Source organism: Amphiprion ocellaris, chromosome 11, assembly GCF_022539595.1.
Source record: "Amphiprion ocellaris isolate individual 3 ecotype Okinawa chromosome 11, ASM2253959v1, whole genome shotgun sequence".
NCBI lineage: Eukaryota > Metazoa > Chordata > Actinopteri > Pomacentridae > Amphiprion > Amphiprion ocellaris.
Window position 1 is genome coordinate 35,400,912 of NC_072776.1, and position 21,393 is coordinate 35,422,304.

Here is a 21,393-nt window from a genome sequence, read left to right on the forward strand (position 1 = left end):
AATGTCTCATCCTACTTGATTTAAGATAAATTCACTTAACAAGAGACATTTCAGCAGATGGAGAGACTTGTTTTAAGACAATGCATCTTAAATATCTTAAGTCAAACAATCTTCAAACTATCTTTTTTTTAGTTGAATTTTACAAGAAAACTCAAAACAAGTTTAATACATCTCAAATTAGGAGGTTACATGAAAGCAAAAATCCATTTTTGAGTGAAAAACTGCTCTTTTTTTTTTAAGCATGTCTGGCTTATTTTAAGACACCTAAGCTTGACAATCCTGGTAAAAATATAGTTTAAAATAAGTTTTCCCAGCTAATTTTAAGATCTTAATATTCTAAATATCATATCTTATTTCGAGAAATCTTACCAAGCCATTTTTCACTTGTTCTATTGGCAGATTTTTTTTTCACTTACTTCAAGGTAAAACTTCCTTGAAATAAGTTTTTTCTTCTTGTTTTGAGAGGAGCATTTTGTCCAGTGCATTTACAGCCTCCATGCATGTCTACAGCCATGCAGCGCTGCAGCAGCAACCAGGACTTTTAGCAACATGTCCTGACCCTGAACAGTCTGCTGCTGAGGTTAGCCTGTAGCTTAGCCTGTAGCTTAGCCTGTACTTGTCCTGACCCTGAACAGTCTGCTGCTGAGCTTAGCCTGTAGCTTAGCCTGTAGCTTAGCCTGTACTTGTCCTGACCCTGAACAGTCTGCTGCTGAGCTTAGCCTTCAGCTTAGCCTGTAGCTTAGCCTGCAGCTTAGCCTGCAGCTTAGCCTGTACTTGTCCTGACCCTGAACAGTCTGCTGCTGATGTTAGCCTGTAGCTTAGCCTGTAGCTTAGCCTGTAGCTTAGCCTGCAGCTTAGCCTGCAGCTTAGCCTGACCCTGAACAGTCTGCTGCTGAGCTTAGCCTGCAGCTTAGCCTGCAGCTTAGCCTGTACTTGTCCTGACCATCAGTCTGCTGCTGAGCTTAGCCTGTAGCTTAGCCTGTACTTGTCCTGACCCTGAACAGTCTGCTGCTGAGCTTAGCCTGTAGCTTAGCCTGCAGATTAGCCTGTAGCTTAGCCTGCAGCTTAGCCTGCAGCTTAGCCTGTACTTGTCCTGACCCTGAACAGTCTGCTGCTGAGCTTAGCCTGCAGCTTAGCCTACAGCTTAGCCTGCAGCTTAGCCTGTACTTGTCCTGACCCTGAACAGTCTGCTGCTGAGCTTAGCCTGTAGCTTAGCCTGTAGCTTAGCCTGCAGCTTAGCCTGCAGCTTAGCCTGCAGCTTAGCCTGTACTTCTCCTGACCCTGAACAGTCTGCTGCTGAGCTTAGCCTGTAGCTTAGCCTACAGCTTAGCCTGCAGCTTAGCCTGTACTTGTCCTGACCCTGAACAGTCTGCTGCTGAGCTTAGCCTGTAGCTTAGCCTGTAGCTTAGCCTGCAGCTTAGCCTGCAGCTTAGCCTGCAGCTTAGCCTGTACTTCTCCTGACCCTGAACAGTCTGCTGCTGAGCTTAGCCTGTAGCTTAGCCTACAGCTTAGCCTGCAGCTTAGCCTGTACTTGTCCTGACCCTGAACAGTCTGCTGCTGAGCTTAGCCTGTAGCTTAGCCTGCAGCTTAGCCTGCGGCTTAGCCTGCAGCTTAGCCTGTACTTGTCCTGACCCTCAGTCTGCTGCTGAGCGTCTGGAGGCTGCCAGCCTGCAGCTCTGGATCTAATGTGGCAGCAGGAATGTTAATAAGTCGGGATCCTCCCACTCCCTGAGCATGTCAGCCTCTGTCTGACTGAAAACAACACGCAGCAGGAAAAATGTGCCACCCACTCAGGAAAACATGCAGGGAAAGGTTGACTTCATGAGGAGGAGAACCAGAAACAGAGTCCAGGACTGGAACCATCTCTGTTTATCCGGAAGCTCCTCTCTCAAAACTAATACCTTAGTCTGGTTCCACTGATTCCAGCAGAAATATCATGTTTTTACAATAGTTAGCCTGATAGTTACCCTGTAGGTTAGCCTGACAGCTAGCTTGACAGTTAACCTGACAGTTAGCCTGTAGGTTAGCATGACAGCTAGCCTGACAGGCTAACCTATCTTTATTTATTTAGTAGCTCCTCTCTGCAAACAGCTCTCAAGCTAAAACCTGAATCTGGTTCGACTGACTCCATCATAAAACATCACGTTTTTACAGCTATTTCTGTTCGACCATCTCTGATTTGCCTGAAAATTTAAAGCATAGAATATGAATATCTAATCTTTAAAAACATACCCACTTTCAGCAGGGTTTTTTTTCACACATTTTTGATTTGCTTTCAGCTTCTTTCAAATGATTTTCACAGATAACATTTGAAAAAACTTCCCGTTGACCCGCTTTCATCAGGTTGTTTCTCTCATTACATCTGAGTCTGTTTGAACAACATCATCTGAGGAACTATTAAAGATAAAAACCTGAAATATTATCTGTAATATTGGACAAATAGATCAATAATCTGATTATTGGTGAGTTGAAATATGGAAAAAAAAATGAAGCCTGTAGGTCGAGCCAGTCAGCCTGACGGTTAGCCTGACGGTTAGCCTGACAGTCAGCCCGACAGTTAGCCTGATGGTTAGCCTGATGGTTAGCCTGACGGTTAACCTGACAGCCTGACGGTCAGCCTGATAGTTAGACTGACGGTTAGACTGACGGCTAGCCTGATGGTTAGCCTGATGGTTAGCCTGACAGTTAGCCTGACGGTCAGCCTGACAGTTAGCCTGACGGTTAGCCTGACGGTTAGACTGACGGTTAGACTGATGGTTAGCCTGACAGTTAGCCTGACAGTTAGCCTGACAGTCAGCCTGACAGTTAGCCTAATGGTTAGCCTGATGGTTAGACTGACAGTTAGCCTGACAGCCTGACGGTCAGCCTGACAGTTAGCCTGACAATTAGCCTGACAGCCTGACGGTCAGCCTGATGGTTAGCCTGACGGTTAGCCTGATGGTTAGCCTGACAGTTATCCTGACAGTTAGCCTGACAGCCTGACAGTCAGCCTGACAGTTAGCCTGACGGTCAGCCTGATAGTTAGTCTGACAGTTAGCCTGACAGTTAGCCTGATGGTTAGCCTGACAGTTAGCCTGATAGTTAGCCTGATGGTCAGCCTGATAGCCTGATGCAAGTGGAAAAACTTTTTTCCTGAATTGGAGTGGTGTTATTGAGTTTGTTGTTGTGCTGTGGCACCTTCTGAATTTATTTAACTCCCAACAAATCCTCACATTAGAGGACCCGAGACAACAGGATGTTTGAAATTCCAACCTAATAACCGACTTAAATGAAATTATCTGTCTGAACTAATCCACCAGATCCAGCCGTTAGAACTTACTGAGGTCTGCAGCAGGATGAGGAGTCCAGCTGGAGGCTCATTAGGTGGAGGAAGATTTTAAAGAACGCTCAGTTTAAAGCCTCAGGGATGTTACGGAACAGGAAACTCACATTGTAGGCCGTGATGATCAGTTGGATGACGTTCTTGGAGTCCTGGTCCAGGATCTCCACCGTAGTCCCCGGGATGAGTGCAGTGAAATCCTGAAATAAAAGATTGATCAGGTTTCTGAGAACAGCTGAAGGCTGTGATGTTTAATTTATGAAGATAAAAAGAGGAAGCACCTTATAAATAACGTAGAGACGTTTGGTCACCGCAAAGATCAGGAAGATGTTGTTTTCTGCCAGCTTCTCCCCGAGCAGAGCCAGAGATGGATAATCCTGCAGAGACCAGGACATATTTAGTAACTCATGCTGGATCTGGAAGCTCTAGAAGACCTTCTGTTGGGTTTGTTTGACACCACAGATGCTGACGTTGAACTCATCACATCTGAGTATCAGATATAAAATGTTCCAGACCACACTCTGAGGTATTTCAGTGTGAGGTTTATGTTTCAGTTTATATTTAACCAGCTGGATCTCCACAGAGCTGTAGAATGTCTGACTGCACCTCATCATTAATATTCTGCTATAGAGAGGGAAACGTTTGGTGGAACATCTGCATGGACTGAAAAAATAACAAGCAGTCCTGCACTATAAAAAATCTTGTAAAAAAACAAATAAAAAACAGGATTACAGCAACATTCATGAACTGCAAATAACTGAATATAATTATATTTTTATGTTACTTTTAGCTAATGCAAATACAGTAAAAAAGTAATTTTATGGCAAAAAATGTCAAAAAAAACTATTTCCTATTTGTAATAAATATAGTTTTATGATGTGGACATTATGTACAGTTTTGTTTACCCTCTGCCTTTACAAGCCCAATAGGAACCCCACATCATGATGCTGCCACCACCATGCTTTATAATCATGATGCCACCACCATGCTTCACACCATGATGCTGCCACCACCATGCTTCACAGTGGGGATGGTGTGTTTGTGATGATGTTCAGCGTTTGGTGCCAAACAGAAGAGCCTTTTGTACATCGGACTAGATGATATGTTTGGCACCAAACGCTGAACATCATCTCAAACACACCATCCCCACTGTGAAGCATGGTGGTGGCAGCATCATGGTGTGACCATCCATCCATCCATCCATCCATCCATCCATCCATCCATCCATCCATCTTAATCCTCATTAGGGTCATGGGGGGTGGAGTCTATCCCAGCTGACTGAGGGTGAAGGTTCACCTGGACAGGTAACAGTCTATTACAGGGCTACACATAGAGACAAACACTCCCACCTACAGACAATTTAGAATCACCAATTAACCTCAGCATGTTTTTAGACTGTGGGAAGAAGCTGAAGAAGCTGAAGAACCCAGCAGGAGAACATGGAGACTCCATGTAGAAAGATCCAAAGGAAGGCCGGGACGAGAACCAGGGATCTTCTAGCTGCAGGGTGACGGTTCTAACCACTGAATCATCTAAAGGAAACATTCTGACCTTTCTTCTCCTCGACGTGTTCTAGAGCTGGCATTAACAGGTCGACAGTAGATGTGGTTCTACTGCAGCCTCCAGGTGTGGAAGTGTGTTCTGGCCCTGCCCTGGATAATTACCACCACATTCATAAGCATGTTCCACCCAGCCCTGGTAAACAAGAACCTGAAACATGTCTCCTCTAACTCTAACAGGTTCCACCAGGACAGAGGACATAAACCCTCCTATCTGCTCTGGACAGCAGCCAGGTGGAGCTGTAAAGGGGAACCTGAAGCAGCTCCACCAGACCACACCAGGCTGACTCACCCACTGAACAAACACTGGAAATTCCACTGGAGGCCATTCACAGGTGAGCTCCACATGGAAAAGTACCAGAGCTCCATGAAGCAGGAGAACGTTCCAGGAAATCACAGGTCTGAAGCTCAGAGCTGGATTTAGTCCTCGGTTTAAAGATATTCAGGGTGATTGTTCTGGAATATCACAGAGGCTCCACATTAAACTGCTGCAGGTTTACTGTTCACAATAGGAGACATCCCATAATAAGAGAAAATGAACAGAAACCAGAATTAGTGTTTAGACTGCGACACCTGGATGGATGTGAAACTGATCTGCTGGTCATTTTGTGTCTCTCTTTTCCTGTTTCATGCCTTGATTGTCTTGTTATGATATTTTGGATCACATCATGATGCTGCCACCACCATGTTTTATAATCATGATGCTGCCACCACCATGTTTTATAATCATGATGCTGCCACCACCATGTTTTATAATCATGATGCTGCCACCACCATGTTTTATAATCATGATGCTGCCACCACCATGTTTTATAATAATGATGCTGCCACCACCATGTTTTATAATCATGATGCTGCCACCATGTTTTATAATCATGATGCTGTCACCATGTTTTATAATCATGATGCTGCCACCACCATGTTTTATAATAATGATGCTGCCACCACCATGTTTTATAATCATGATGCTGCCACCATGTTTTATAATCATGATGCTTCCACCACCATGCTTTATAATCATGATGCTGCCACCATGTTTTATCATGATGCTGCCACCACCATGTTTTATAATCATGATGCTGCCACCACCATGTTTTATAATCATGATGCTGCCACCATGTTTTATAATCATGATGCTGCCACCACCATGCTTTATAATCATGATGCTGCCACCATGTTTTATAATCATGATGCTGCCACCATGTTTTATAATCATGATGCTGCCACCACCATGCTTTATAATCATGATGCTGCCACCATGTTTTATCATGATGCTGCCACCATGTTTTATAATCATGATGCTGCCACCACCATGCTTTATAATCATGATGCTGCCACCATGTTTTATCATGATGCTGCCACCACCATGTTTTATAATCATGATGCTGCCACCACCGTGTTTTATAATCATGATGCTGCCACCACCGTGTTTTATAATCATGATGCTGCCACCACCATGTTTTATAATCATGATGCTGCCACCATGTTTTATCATGATGATGCTGCCACCGCCGTGCTTTATAATCATGATGCCACCACCGTGCTTTATAATCATGATGCTGCCACCACCATGCTTTATAATCATGATGCTGCCACCATCGTGTTTTATAATCATGATGCTGCCACCACCGTGCTTTGGTTGATTTTTGTTGACTAAAAATGGTGAAAAACATTGATGAGTGTTTCCTCAAATGTCTTGTTTTGTCCACAACCCAAAGGTGTTCATTTAACTTTAACAGTTGACGAAATAAATCAGAAAACATTCACATTAAAGACGACAGATATCAGACTTTTCTTTCTAAAATGGAGTCCTCTGAGCATCAGAATAGTTGGTGATTAATTCAACAGCAGACAACTAATCAATGACTGATCCTGCAGTTCTTCTCACCATCTGAGTGGAGGCGCTGTACTCGTTCTTGTCGTTCAGGTGACAGCGTCCGTCATGAGGCTGGACCAGACCGCCCAGCCGGCCGTCCAGGGCCAGGTGAGGAACATCATCGGTGGCGAACACCAGCAGATGGTAGGCCTCCTTCCTCCATCCGATCTCCTCCTGACAGGAAGTAGACCAGTCAGAACCAGAAGAAACACCAGAGGAAGAGTGGTCTGACCCACCTTCTGAAAGTCTGGACCATTTTCAAGTCATCTTAGACACATTTTGAGTCATTTTGGATGATTTTTTTAGCATCTTGGACAAATTTAGTGTAATTCTGAAGGTTTTCAGTAATTTTTGATCTTATCAGTTCATTTCTAAAAAGATTTATGTAATTTTAGATGATTTTTGAGCAATTTCAGACTGTTTTAGTGATATTTTGAACAAATTTTCGTAATTTTAGATAATTTCGGGAAACGTTTCAGTAATTCTGGATAATTTTCAAGTCATTTTAGACAAATTTCGAATCATTTTGGATGATTTTTGAAGCATCTTGAACAATAAGGGTTCGCTGCAGAGTGGTCTGACACACTTTCTGTAGTTTTGGAGAAAAACAGGTTCAAAGTTTCATGTTTTCCATAAAGGTAAACTGACTGTGACTGAAAGGCTGATCTGGAGATGGTAGTAGAGCTGTAATTCATGAAGGACTGCTGCAGCAGCGTGTAATTAAATGGATTTCTATCCTGGTTCATGGACCCTCATTAAGAGACTTTATCGCCTTCCACAAGCCTCAGAACACAAACAGAGGGAGCCAGAAGTTTCTGCTGTGTGGAGGCCTTTATCCAGGAAACAACAGCTGACTAATGCATGAAGCTGCAGTGTGGTGACTGGGCCTCTATTGTCCTCTGTTGTCCTCTATTGTCCAGGCTGTCCACAGAACAATGGAGCCTCTGGACTTCTAAACAAACATCAGCTAGAGAAGGTGTGATTCTCTGCTGATTGCTTCCTGTTACTGACAACGTTCAGAGAAGACGGAAGCATTTAAAGAAACTTCCAGTTAATCTGAATGAAAACCTGAACAGACAAGCTGAAAGGTGTGTGAAGTGACTTTTCTAACTGCCCCAATACTGGTCCAAGAACAAACATCTTTGCTCTGAAAGTTTACATCTTTACAAACTGAAATTAAAGTCTGCTGCAAGAATCTGTTACCGCCGGTAAAGTCTGACTATGTTAAAGCTCACCTGTCTGACACGAGGAAAAGTGAGGTCCAAAAATGTAAAATATGCATTTAGAGAAAAAATTACGTGATATGTAGAGAATCATTCTGAAGCTCCACAACTCTACTTGGATCAACCATCTACCAGTATAGTTGTGCAAAAGGATCAAAATGATCCAGAATTGCAAAATAGTTTCCAGAAATGATCTAAAACAACAAAGATTTGTTCAGAATGACATGGAAATAGTCTAAAATGACTGGAAAATGATCCAAAATCTGTCAGAACTTCTCTCAAATGATTCAAAATGATCCAGAATGACGATATGACTAAAATTGTCCAGCATTACTCAAAAATCATTCAAAATCACTTAAATCTTTCCAGAAGTGAACTGAAAATTATTTTTAAAAATTAGCAGAATGACATTAAATTTGTCCAAGATGCTTTAAAAATCATCCAAAATGACTCAAAATTTGTCTAAAATAACTTGAAAATGATCCAAAACCGCAGAAAATGTGTCCAGAATTACAGAAAAGTTGTCAGAAATGACAAAAATCTTCCGAAAATGACTCAAAAATTGACTGAAATGACTTAGATCTGTTCAGAATAAACTGAAAATGATGTAAAATGACTGAAAACTTGCAGAATGACATGAGGGGTTAGAAGCAGAGTAGTCTGACCCATAAAAACCTGAGTTTTCTATCATTTCTGTGATATTCTCTGGTCTAGATTTTAGTGTCAGAGTGGTCTAACCCATAACCCAGATACAGCGTTACAGTGGAATGTTAGACCATTCTAGAAAACGCTAAACTCTGAACACATTTTTCTCAGAAACTACAGAAAGTGGGTCAGATCACTCTGCTTCTAACCCTTATTGTCCAAGATGCTTCAGAAATGATCCAAAATGACTCAAAATGTGTCTAAAATACTTGAAAATGTGTCCAGAATTACAGAAAAGTTGTCAGAAATGACAAAAATCTTCCTAAAAATGACTCAAAAATTATTTAAAATTGTAGAAAATGACTAGTGGGTGTGCACAGGTTACTGTTGTTAATGATTTATTTCTTTAATGATTTGTTTTCTGTATTTATTTATGTGATTTATTAGTTGGGTCTTTTCTTTCTGTGATGTTTTGCTGGTGTTTGGTCCTTTTGAATAAATGTAGATGGACATATTTTATATTACATTATATTATTTTATATTTATTATAGACCATGTTCACTATTATTACTATTATTGTTGTTTATTACTGGTAGTATTATGAAGAAGCAGGAGGGAGAAGATTTGGGATTAGACCAGCTTCTTCTTCTTTAGTTGTTGTTTTCTTTTTGTGTTGAAATGTTCAAACTAAACCTGAATCTAACTGATCAGTGATCTCTGACCAGAGCAGCTCAGCCTCCAACCTCCAGTAAATTACAGGGCAGCACCGTTAAAGCAGCTCCTGTTGAACCAGCTGGACTTCCTGTCCTCCTGGAGCTTCTAATTACCCCCAAGCAGACCCCTCCACCTCAGCTAACGCTCCTTTTAGAGGCAGGAAGGCATCTGAAAGTGAGATTAAACCATCACCTTACAGACGGCGGCCTGCAGGATGGCGTCGAAGCCGCCCTCTGGAGCGTCTCGGTTCCGAGAAACCATCTGCTTCTGCACCTCCTCGTTGAAGCGGTCCACTTTGTCGGTCAGGGACAGGATGTGACGGAAACCGAAGGTCGGGACGCAGTTAGGAAACAGTTTGTACCTGAAAAATAAAAGCTTTTATCTCCAGAGTCCCACCAGGACGACATTCAGCCAACAGCAGCAGAAACATCTGGAAGCATCAACTAATGAAGGGTCTGTTGGGTAATTTCTACAAAAAAAACTCTGACAATGTTTAACCCTCGTGTCATCCTGTGGGTCAAAGTTTGAAAATGTGGAAAAAAATATATTTTTATGTCCACAGTTTTTTTGAACATTTTTTGATGGAAAAAAAAAGAAATGTTAACAAAAAAAAAAAAAAAAAGGTTTCTTTGAGAACATTCACAAAAAAAAAAAATCAACCAAAATCCAGTGAATTTCGCTGGATTTTGGTTGATTTTTATGTGAATGTTCTTAAAGAAAATACTAGACGTTTTACTGATATATATGGAATCACTTTAGATATTTTTAGGATTTTTTTGTAAGATTTTTACTCATTTTTTGAAAATATTTACAAGAATTTTCTTGCCAAATTTGGGGGATTTTGTTGCAGAATTTTGGGATTTTTTTCAGACAAGGAAACAACATTTTTTGGTGCCCGTAAATGAAGACAACAGAAGGGTTAATTTGTTCCTTAAAACTTCCATAAAGAAGATTTGATTTGTAGAAAATAAACCCTCCAAAAATCCAAACCAGCAGCAGGGTTAAACTTCATTAAATCATTAAAAGGAATCAGCAGAACGACTCATTTATCAGACAGAGAAATCCTAAAAACAGATGAAGTCTGTGGATTTTCATCTTTCCAACGGTCCTTGAACTAACCATCTGTGATGAGCACATCCCTGTGGAAAAATCATTCAAATCTGAACTAAAATTGTGACACCACAGTGAATAAAAATGTGTTCTGATGGCGTTTGTATTGAAACTGTGATGATTTTATTCTAGTTTTAGTCCAGAGGCTGTAGGAGGAAATCCTGCTGTAATAATTTACTGTAGCACCACAAACTCTGTTTTTAGCACATTAAAATTTTAAAATGTCTCTTTTAGTCCAACACACAGAAGAAAATCCAAAGATATTCCTGTCAAAGTGAGATGCAGATAAAACTATTTACAGAATTATTTTTAAAAAACGACTAAATCTGGAGCTAAAATCAACAAAAATGTGCAAAAAACGACCAAAATCACCCAGAACCAGTGCAGCAGGCTTTTAAAATGTCTCATTTAGTCCAACATACGAACAAAAGACAAATATATTCAAGTCAAACTGCGAAAACCTGGAGCCAAAATCAACAATAATGTGCAAAAATCAATAAAAATGTGCAAAAATGAAGCTAAATATCTCCCGCAAACTGCTCAGGGTTCAGAAGGTTAATTGTGAAATTATAAAATGTCTCATTTAGTCCAACAAATGGACCAAAACCCAAAGACATTCATGTCAAACTGAGAAAACTAGTGACTATAGAGATGCAGATAAAACTATTTAAAGAATTATTTTCTAAAAATAGGATGGAGCTAAAATTAAGATAAATGTGCAAAAATGAAGCAAAAATCAACATAAATGTACAAAAATCAACAGAAATATGAAAAATTGAAGCAAAATAAAGCAAAAATCTACATAAATGTGCAAAATTGAAGCAAAAATGAAGCAAAAATCAACATAAATGTACAAAAAAACTGAAGCAAAAAGCTATAGAAATTAAGCAAAAATCTGCATATATGTGCAAAAATCTACATAAATGTGCAAAAGTAAGGAAAAAGTGAAGCAAAAATCAACATAAATGTGTAAAAATTGAAACAAAACTAAGCAATAATCAACATAAATGTTCAAAAAAGTCCCCCATAAACTAGAAGTATAAGTCTAAAGACAACTGGAGTTTAGTTTTAAACTGTTTAAATCTTAACAGATCTCCCTGCAGAGATCTTTTAAACCGTTCTATAAAATCTAGAATGACTGTTCTGCAGTGAAACAGGCTGAACAGTGATAATATATATAAAATCTGTTATAATAAACATAAAATCAGTTATAATAAACATAAAATCAGCTATAATAAACATAAAATCAGTTATAATAAATACAAAATAAGTGATATAAATATAAAATCAGTTATAATAGACATAAAATCAGCTATAATAAACATAAAATCAGTTATAATAAATACAAAATAAGTGATATAAATATAAATTCAGTTATAATAGACATAAAACCAGCTATAATAAACATAAAACCAGCTATAATAAATCTAAATTCCGTGAACCAGGCTGAGCAGCAGCTGAACATCTGAGGTCAGACTCTGTGGTCTTTCCTCCGTCATCCTCCATGTTCATCCTCCATGTTCACATCTAACCTAGATGGGAAGTGATGCGAGATGGGGGGGGCAGGATGGCCTCACCTCGGGGCAAACAGCTCAGCTTTTACCCCCACATTCTACCTTGCTGCCTCTCAGTGTGAATCAGACTAAAACAGTTTAAATGGGGATTTCCTCCTACAGCCTCTGGACTAAAACTAGAAGAAAATCATCAAACGCCATCAAAGCTCCATTAAATCACCTTTTTATTCACTCTGGGCTCATTTATTCTCTGTTATATAAACTCCTGACCCTCCTTTATGATAACAAATGCAGGATTCAGCTGCTTTTTGCTCCAGATTTTCTCATTTCTTTAAAATAATTCTATAAACAGTTTTATCTGGATCTCTACAGTCACTAATTTCCTCAGTTTGACAAGAATATCTTTGGGTTCTGTTCATATGTTGGACTAAATGAGACATTTTAAAAGCCTGATCCACTGGTTCTGGGTGTTTTTTGCTCCTTTATGCACATTTTTCCTCTTTGTGAGCTCATTTATTCTCTGCTACATGAAGTCTTTCTCCTCCTTTATGATAATGAAGGCAGGATTCAGCTGCTTTTAGCTCCAGATTTCATCAGTTTTTGTTTTTGTGCAGCTGATGAGAGATCCTGCTGGCTGCCGTTCAGCACTTGGAGCTTCTTTAACCCTCATGTCGTCCTGAGGGTCAAACTGACTCATTTTAAAGTTTAAAACGTGGAAGAAAAATATATTTTCACAGTGAAACTTCTGATGTCCACATTTTCAACAGTTTTGAGAAATCTTTGAGCATTTTTTGGTGGAAAAAAGAAATGTTAAAAATGTTTCTTTAAGAACATTCACATAAAAACCAACCAAAATCTAGCAAAATTCGCTGGATTTTGGTTGATTTTTATGTGAATGTTCTTAAAGAAAACATTAGAAGTTTTACTGATATATATGGAATCACTTCAGATATTTTTACTCATTTTTTGAAAATATTTACAAGAATTTTCTTGCCAAATTTGGGGATTTTTTAAAAACTAAACTTTTAAGGGAAACTTTTAATCAATTATTGGAATTTTTTTCCTGAAGGTTTTGCAAATTTTCAGAAATGTGGGCAACAGGAGGGTTAATATCACCGTTTGATTCACGCTGAACATCTCCACATTTACTGACTTTCTCATGAATATCTTTGGGTTCTGTTCATTGGTTTTAAAAGCGTCACATTTAATCCTCTAATGGACGTTTTTAGCTTCGTTTCTGCTCATTTTTCTTCCTTGTGGTTCATTTTAAAGTCCCGCAGCTGTGAGGAATCAGAACAGCAACTATTTCTTTTCAAATACAAAAAAAGAATGAAATCAGCAAGCGTGTCTAGATGTTAGCAACGCTGGAAGAAACACAGCGAACCTAAACACCATTCACACTGGATTCTGAGAACTTTTAGTTTTTTTACAAAATCTGCTTCAAACCAACACATTAGTTTTGGTGAATTTTGAAACCAGACACACAGAATTAAGTAATGTTGATGAAATGTTAGTAATGTGCCCGAATGAGAAGCACATGACAGATGATTAGTTCAAGGACAGTTGGAATCTGAAATAGTGCAAACCCAGTCCTAAAGAGTCTAAAACCAGTACAATACCAGGACCAAACCTAAACTAGTCCTAAAAAAAGTCCAGAACCAGTCCAACATCCAGTCTGAAACCAGTCCAGAAGCTCTTCTAGAAAGCCCCAGAGCATGATAGTGCCACCTCCATGCTTGATGGTAGATTGAAAAATAAAAAGGTTTAAAGAAGTCTAAGGGTGCTTTCACATCTACGTCTTTTAGTCCGCTTAAAGCGGACTGGAGTCCGCAACACCTGCAAGTACGGTTCGTTTGGGCTGATGTGAAAGCGTACCAGATTTTTTTGGTTCGGACTAACGAACCGCACCAAGACCACCTTCGGGAGGTGGTCTCGGTCCGCTTCTATGTGAACTCCAGTTCGGTTCGCTCCTGGTGAGAACACAAACCTGTCTCCATTCGGACCACTTGATGGCGCAGCAGACTTTTTGGTCTACGGGAGCTTCCGTAGCAACCTGCACAGGGAATTTTACGCCAATCAGCGTACACCTACGTCATCGTAAACGCCTTGTTTTGTAAACAGCGCCGCCAAACGACTGGGGGGAGATATAACATTAATTGGAGTAGGTTCACCTGCGAAAACACTGGTGTGAATGCGAACAGAACCAGTTGAAAATAGCAACATTGTAACAACTTTTGGGTCCAAACGAACCACTTTAGCGGACTAACAGGTGTGAAAGCACCCTAAGACCCATCAGTCCTAAAAAGGCCTAAAATCAGGACCAAAACCAAACTTAAACCAGTCCCCACCCAGGACCAGAACCAGGGTAAAATAAATCCTAAACCAACTTTAAATCACATCCAAAACCAGGAGAACCAAGACTGGAACCAAACATAAACCAGTCCCAAGAAAGTCCAGAACCAGTCCAACATCCAAGGACGGTTGCAAATCTGAAAATCCAACAATCAAAAAGTTTTTTAAACCCCAGCATGTCGGCAGGTTTCAGGGTTCAGAGGTTAGTCATTAATGCTAGATCTTGTGGTTCTACTGACCCGTTGCAGGGGTTCTCCTGGTACTTGTCTGCTGTGTAGGAGAACGGCGACATGTTCTTGTCCACGAAGGAGCCGAAGCCCAGCCTGAAGTTGCTGGTGAGCTTCCCCATCTCCAGAGCCAGCTTGGTGCCCAGGTTCCGGATGGTGTCCAGGTCGTCCTTCATGGACAGAGACAGGTCCATGAGGTAGTACAGGTCCACCGGGTAGTCCTCCACCTGCCGGACCTGCAGCCCGAACCACGTCTGGCCTCCTGCAGGAAACATCTGTTAGCTGGGCAGCGCTAGCCTGGTCCTCCATCGCTCTGAGGGGTTCTTACCTGGTCGCAGGCTCAGGGAGATCTTCTGGGGCATGATCTGGACCACGTCGTACTGGGTCCACCCGGAGCCTTTGGAGCTCAGGGGCCGGCTCTCCAGGATGGAGGTTCTGCTGCTGGGGAACTCGATGAAGCGGTTCTCACAGCCTCTCTTCAGCAGGTTGGTGAAGAAATCACAGCGCGACATCCAGCCTCTGCCGAAGTCCTAAAGGTTGGAGAGGAACCGGCTGCATTAATCTCAGAGGAAACAAACAGAACCCTGAGCTGCTTTGTTCAGATGTGGAATCATCTGTTCATGTTCTGTTGTTAGGTCCAACTGCTTCATGTACGTGGAGTGACATCTAACCAGCTCAGCATGTTTGTATAAAGCTGCCTGAGGGCCAGAAGTTGACCTCTGAAGACGTGTTTACATCCTGAAGAGGCTTTCTGTCTTTGGACGATTTGGACTCAGCATTTCTAAAGTGGTTTAAATAGAAACTTATAAACTACAGTTTTAAACAAAGTTTCCATCCACATGTAGAGTCCATGTTTATCTTCAGTCTGTAGTCTCCAACGACTCCTAGAACTCTGGATTTATGATGGAATCACTGAAACATGAATCTTTGTCACTAAAAACAATCATGAATTTTGGTTCTTTCATAGATTTATTTAAGATTTTCTAGAAATATGATAAAACCTGCTGGATCTTTCTGAGCTGTTTGGACACAATGATCTGTTTGGAGGACAGAAGGTGAGACCTTTAACCCCAAGAACACCAAACCTACCATCAAGCATGGAGGTGGCAGTATCATGCTCTGGTTCTTTCTAGAAGAGCTTCTGGACTGCTTTCAGACTGGATGTTGGACTGGTTCTGGAATTTCTTGGGACTGGTTTATGTTTGGTTTCAGTCTTGGTTCTCCTGGTTTTGGATGTGATTTAAAGTTGGTTTAGGATTCATTTTACTCTGGATCTGGTCCTGGATGAGGACTGATTTCATAGGGTCTTGGGCTTTTTTAGGAGTAGTTCAGGTTTGGTTTTGGTTCAAATTTTGTACTGTTTTTTTCCCCTTTTTTTAGGACTGGTTTCAGACTGTATTCTGACTGGTTCTGACTGGTTTAGGTTTGATTCTGGTCCTGGTTTCAGACCTTTTCTGGACTGGTTTAGGACTGGTTCCAGACCATCTTGGGTGGGTCTTTTTCCAATCCCAAGACCACCAAACCTACCATCAAGCATGGTGGTGGAAGTATCATGCTCTGTGGAACTGGAGCTTTACACAAAGTAAATGGAATAATGAAGAAGGAGGATCACCTCCACGTTCTTCCGGAGAACCTAAAACTATCAGCAGAAGGTTGATCTTGGACACAGTTGGATGTTTCAACCAGACAATGAGCCCAAACACACATCAGACGTGGTAAAGAAATGGTTCCATCAGGCTGGAATGAAGGTTCTAGACTGGTCTCCCCAAAGTCCTGACTTAAACCCATCAAGAACCTGTGGACTGATGAAGAAACAAGTCTGAGGCACTGATAGTATAATGATACTGCCACCTCCATGCTTGATAGTAGGTATTGTGTCCAGAAGAGTCAAAGATAAACCAGAAGATTGAAACCAGGAGAACCGAACTGAGGCAGAAACGGACAAATTTAACCAAATATTAACATTTCTGTTTGTATATTTATGATCCAGCAGATTTTGTCACATTTCTAGAAAAACTTTAATAAATCTACCAAAATACTTGATTGTTTTTGTGACAAAGATTCATGTTTCAAAGATTCCATCATAAATTCAGAGTTCTAGGAGTCATTGGAGACTAAAGACTAAAGACTTTACATGAGGATGTAAACTATAGTTCCTGATTTCAGATACAGTGTCTGGTGAAAATGAACTCCACTATTTCTGCTTTTTCTTCAGGATTCTGGATGAAGTCCAGATTTTCCCACGATATTAAACCTGCAAGCGACTCAGCAAAGTGACTTTAAGTTCAACTACTGCAGCAGTTTCTGAACAGAAGAGTTTAATGTGGTGGCAGACGACGGTTTCACCTCAGAGGAAACAGACTCCAAACACACAGCAGCCCTAACAACCCTGTAGAGATACATCCATGATGGAGATACCAGCAGTAACATACCTGTTGAGAGCACCAGGCACAGTTTGGGTGAATCAGCAGACATTCCTCACAGGAAGTAGTGCTGCCGCTCATGCACATGTTGAGACCTGAGGAGAGATTATTAGAGATCAGGGATTTCTGGAACTGATACAGATATGGAGAAAGAAGGAAAGTCCTGGTGAAAAACAGAAACTCCAACACCCAGATTGTAGAAACGTTTGTTTGTTCATGGTTTATGGGCTTAATTCAAAGAGATCTTACAACATTTATCCTGTACATTATAACCTGACATGTAAACAATCAGATGGAGTTCACAGAGTCCAACAGATAAAGAAAATACACAGTGCTGTGACAGTAGAGTCATTTGGGGCAAACTTGGAGCCATTTTGGGCAAATCTGGAGTCATTTTGAACAGTTTGGATTCATTTTGGAGCAAATTTGAAGTTATTTTGGGAAAATTTTGAGCCATTTTGAACAAATGTGGAGCCACTTTTGGAAAGTTTGGCATAATTTTGGACAATTTGGATTAATTTTGGGGAAATTTGAAGCTATTTTGAATAATTTGCAGCCATTTTGGACAATTTGGAGCCATTTTAGGCAAATTTGGAGCAATTTTGGGCAAATCTGGAGCTGTTCAAGACAATTTGAAACTATTTTGAGTAAATCTGGAGTCATTTTGGGCAATCTAAGTGACATACAGCTCTAACAAAAATCATGAAAATAGTCATTATTATAGCAGCAGCTGTAATGACTGAACAGCTCTTAAGTGTCAGAGCTGTTCAGTCATTACAGCTGCTGCTATAACAAACATTATTATAGCAGCATCTATCATAAACAATATTATAGCTGCAGCTGTAGTAAACAGGCTTTTATATTCAGATTCTGTGGTTAAATATCACATTTTGCGGCTGTTCAGTTTGTTTTCCTTCCATTTAAAGACGTCCAGCGGCTGAACATCTGGATCTGAGTGTCTACAGATAAACAGGAGGACCATGAGGAGGAGACCAGATGTGCAGCAGCTCTGATTTGGGCTGAAGCTGACAGATTCTTACCTCCGGAGCTGTGCACTAATGTCTGCAGCAGGACGCAGCACAGAGCCGCTCTGCGCGTCCACGGCGCCGCGCTCCACATGGTGCCACTGTGCGTGTTTACGAGTCGAATCCCGGGTTCCGTCTGGTTCTCTGCACTCAGAACAAGGTTCACTCTCCCATCGGAGCCCTTCGGGTCCAGCCTCGGCAGTAGGGCAGCTCAGACCGACGCCGCCGCTCCGGTGCGCGGCTCCGCGGCGCAGACAGGCGGCTCGGTGCGGCAGCGGCGGCGGCTCTCCATTGTCTGACGTGTGCAGAGAAAGCAGCGTCCTGTTGATCAGCTCGACTTTCTGCTCCTGGTCTCCTCTGCAGCCTCCTCAGTCCTCCAGCCCGGACTGACAGCGGACACCCAGCTGCCCCGTCGGTGCCATGAGGCGGCGTCTCCGTCCGAACCGGGCGTAAAGACGAACCGGAGCCGGAAAGCGGCCGAAAAGATGGACAAAAAGTGGACGCAACAAAGTGGCTTTTCCTTCCCAGGTTGGAGCTGCTGTCGGTTGGACTTCCAGCTGGAATCTCCGCCTCCTCCCCGGCAGATTAACGTTAACCCTTTCGCCGCCTGCTGGAGCCGCTGGGGCCGAAGAGGAGCCGAAACCCGCCGAGGATGGACGGACACCTAGCGGCGGAACACCGGGGAGGAACCGGAGGAAGCACACTGGACTGGAGAAATAACTTATATAAGATTAAAAACATATCCACTTAATAAATATAATATGTAGTTTTAACGAAATATATAAATATAATAATAATAATATATCCACTAAATAAATATAATATACATCGATTATATCAACTGAAGAAATATATACTAAATATCCATCCATCCATTATCTATCCATCCATCCATCCATTATCTATACACCGCTTAATCCTCACTAGGGTCATGGGGGGGCTGGAGTCTATCCCAGCTGACTCAGGTGAAGGCAGGGGACACCCTAGACAGGTCACCAGTCTGTCACAGGGCTACATACAGAGACAAACAATCACTCTCACATTCACACCTACGGGCAATTTAGAATAATCAATTAACCTCAGCATATTTTTGGACTGTGGGAGGAAGCCGGAGTACCCGGAGAAAACCCACGCATGCACAGGGAGAACATGCAAACTCCATGCAGAAAGATCCCGGGAAAGCCGGGACGTGAACCAGGGATCTTCTTGCTGCAAGGCGAAAGTGCTAACCACTACACCACTGTGCAGCCCATATACTAAATATATATTAACTAAATAAATGTAACATATATTAATTAAACATTAACTAAATGAACATAATATATAATATCAACTAATAAATATACTATATAATATATCCACTAAATAAATATATATCCACTGAGTTAATATAATACACTGCTCCAAAAAATTAAAGGAATACTTTGAAAACATATTTCAATGCGGGGAAAAAACAAACTGGATATTTACATTGATATGGACTGGATAATGTGTTAGGAATGAAAAGATGCTACATTGTTTGATGGAAATGAAAATGATCAACCCACAGGAGGGCTAAATTCAAGACACCCCAAAACTCAAAGTGAAGAACTGATGGTGTAGGCTGGTCCATCTTTCTGAAACTCCTTGGCAGCAACTCAGAATGGTACTCAGTAGTTTGTATGGCCTCCATGTGCTTGTATGCAGCCTGACGATGTCGGGACAAGCTCTGAATGAGACGATGGATGGTGTCCTGAGGTATCTCCTCCCAGAACTGGACCAGGGCATCACTGAGCTCCTGGACAGTCTGAGGAGCAACCTGGTGGTGTTGGATGGACCAAAACATAATGTTCCAAAGGTGTTCTATTGGATTCAGGTCAGGTGAGCGTGGAGGCCAGTTAATGGTATCAATTCCTTCATCCTCCAGGGACTGCATGAATTCTCTTGCCACATAAGGACAGGCATTGTGGTGCACCAGAAGGAATCCAGGACCACTGCACCAGCGTAGGGTCTGACAGTGGATCCAAGGATTTCATCCTGATACCTAATGGCAGTCAGAGTGCTGCTGTCCAGCCTGTAGAGGTCTGTATGTCCCTCCATGGATCTGTCTCCCAGACCATCACTGACTCATCACCAAACCGGTCATGCTGAGCAATGTTACAGGCAGCATAACGTTCTCCACAGCTTCTCCAGACCCTTTCATGTCTGTCACATGTGCTCATGATGAACCTGCTGTCATCTGTGAAAAGCACAGAGCACCAGTGATGGACCTGCCAGTTCCTGTGTTCTATGGCAAATACCAACCGAGCTCCACAGTGCCGGTCAGTGAACACAGGATCCACTAGAGGACATCAGGTCTTCAGATCTTCCTCATTACATCTCTTTCTGATTGTTTGGTCAGAGACATTCACACCAGTGTTCTGCTGGAGGTCATTTTCTAGAGCTACTGCAGAGCTCATCCTGTTCCTCCTTGCATAAAGGAGCAGATACCTGTCCTGCTGATGGGTTGAGGACCATCTATGGTCCTGTCCAGCTCTCCTAGACTAACTGCCTTCTCCTGGAACCTCCTTTATGCTCTCGAGACTGTGCTGGGAGACACAGCAAACCTTCTGGCAACAGCATGCATTGATGTACCATCCTGCAGGAGTTGGACTGTCTATGCAACCTCTGTAGGATCCAGGTATCACCTCATGCTACCAGCAGTGACACTGACCCTAGCCAAATGCAAAACTAGTGAAAAACAGTCAGAAAACATTAGGAGGGGAAAAATGTCAGTAGCCTTCACCTATAAACTCATTCCTGTTTTGGGGGGTTGTCTCATTGTTACCCCTGTAGTGCATCTGTTGTTAATTTCATTAACACAAAGCAGCTGAAACTGATTAGAAACCACCTCTGTTACTTACTTGACCAGAGAAGTATCCCACATGTTTGACTGACTTGATGCAATACTTAGATTAAAAAGTGTTCCTTTCATTTTTTGAGCAGTGTATATAGTCATCATATATAGTTACAGCTGTTAGTACTTTACTCATTCCTTGTCGCATTCAGATTATCATATTTTGTATTCTATTTTTTATTGCTGTTATAGAGTGTTTTGTTTTGGGAATGTTTGTACTTCCTGTTTATTTATTTATCTTTGTACTGGACTCTGAGAGGCCCATATTTGTGTTTGTGCTCAGATAAAACCTCTTGAATGTGGAGTCAGTGGCTCCATAAACTCTGTTCCTCATTAAATCTTCATTAGTTTTCACGTTAATCTGCTTTAATCAGAATCAAACTGTCAGAAACTGCAAACACACTAAACTTTGTCTGTTGATGTTTAAGTGCGTCTGTGAAACTTAAATACTAAAATACTTAAATACTTACTTACTTAAATAAAGGCAGTTTATAGTGTAACCACGCCTGGTGTTTAGGGTGATTATAGGAG

At 41.4% G+C, this 21,393-nt stretch overlaps 2 protein-coding genes across 4 annotated transcripts in view; both read right to left on the reverse strand.

Annotated features, from left to right (window-relative positions):
* The window catches only part of itgb5 (integrin, beta 5), a 68,929-nt gene extending 50,349 nt beyond the window's left edge, over positions 1 to 18,580 (reverse strand). The window contains exons 1-8 of one of the 2 annotated variants that reach the window (XM_055015093.1): positions 18,003 to 18,580; positions 16,972 to 17,057; positions 14,868 to 15,069; positions 14,552 to 14,801; positions 9,529 to 9,697; positions 6,767 to 6,928; positions 3,601 to 3,696; positions 3,430 to 3,519 (exon numbers count right to left, since the gene is read on the reverse strand). In XM_055015093.1, the coding sequence (XP_054871068.1) occupies positions 3,430 to 3,519; positions 3,601 to 3,696; positions 6,767 to 6,928; positions 9,529 to 9,697; positions 14,552 to 14,801; positions 14,868 to 15,069; positions 16,972 to 17,057; positions 18,003 to 18,081 (1,134 nt within the window). In that variant the 5' untranslated portion in view covers positions 18,082 to 18,580. The remainder of the gene's footprint in view (positions 1 to 3,429; positions 3,520 to 3,600; positions 3,697 to 6,766; positions 6,929 to 9,528; positions 9,698 to 14,551; positions 14,802 to 14,867; positions 15,070 to 16,971; positions 17,058 to 18,002) is intronic. The other variant, XM_055015092.1, reaches the window with a different exon arrangement.
* Positions 18,581 to 18,871: 291 nt separating this feature from the next.
* Positions 18,872 to 21,393, reverse strand: part of rbm44 (RNA binding motif protein 44) — a 13,131-nt gene continuing 10,609 nt past the window's right edge. For both annotated transcript variants that reach the window (XM_055015094.1, XM_023281372.3), the window contains exon 8: positions 18,872 to 21,393. This exon is cut by the window's right edge and continues 3,422 nt beyond it. The gene's annotated coding sequence lies outside the window, so the exon portion shown is untranslated.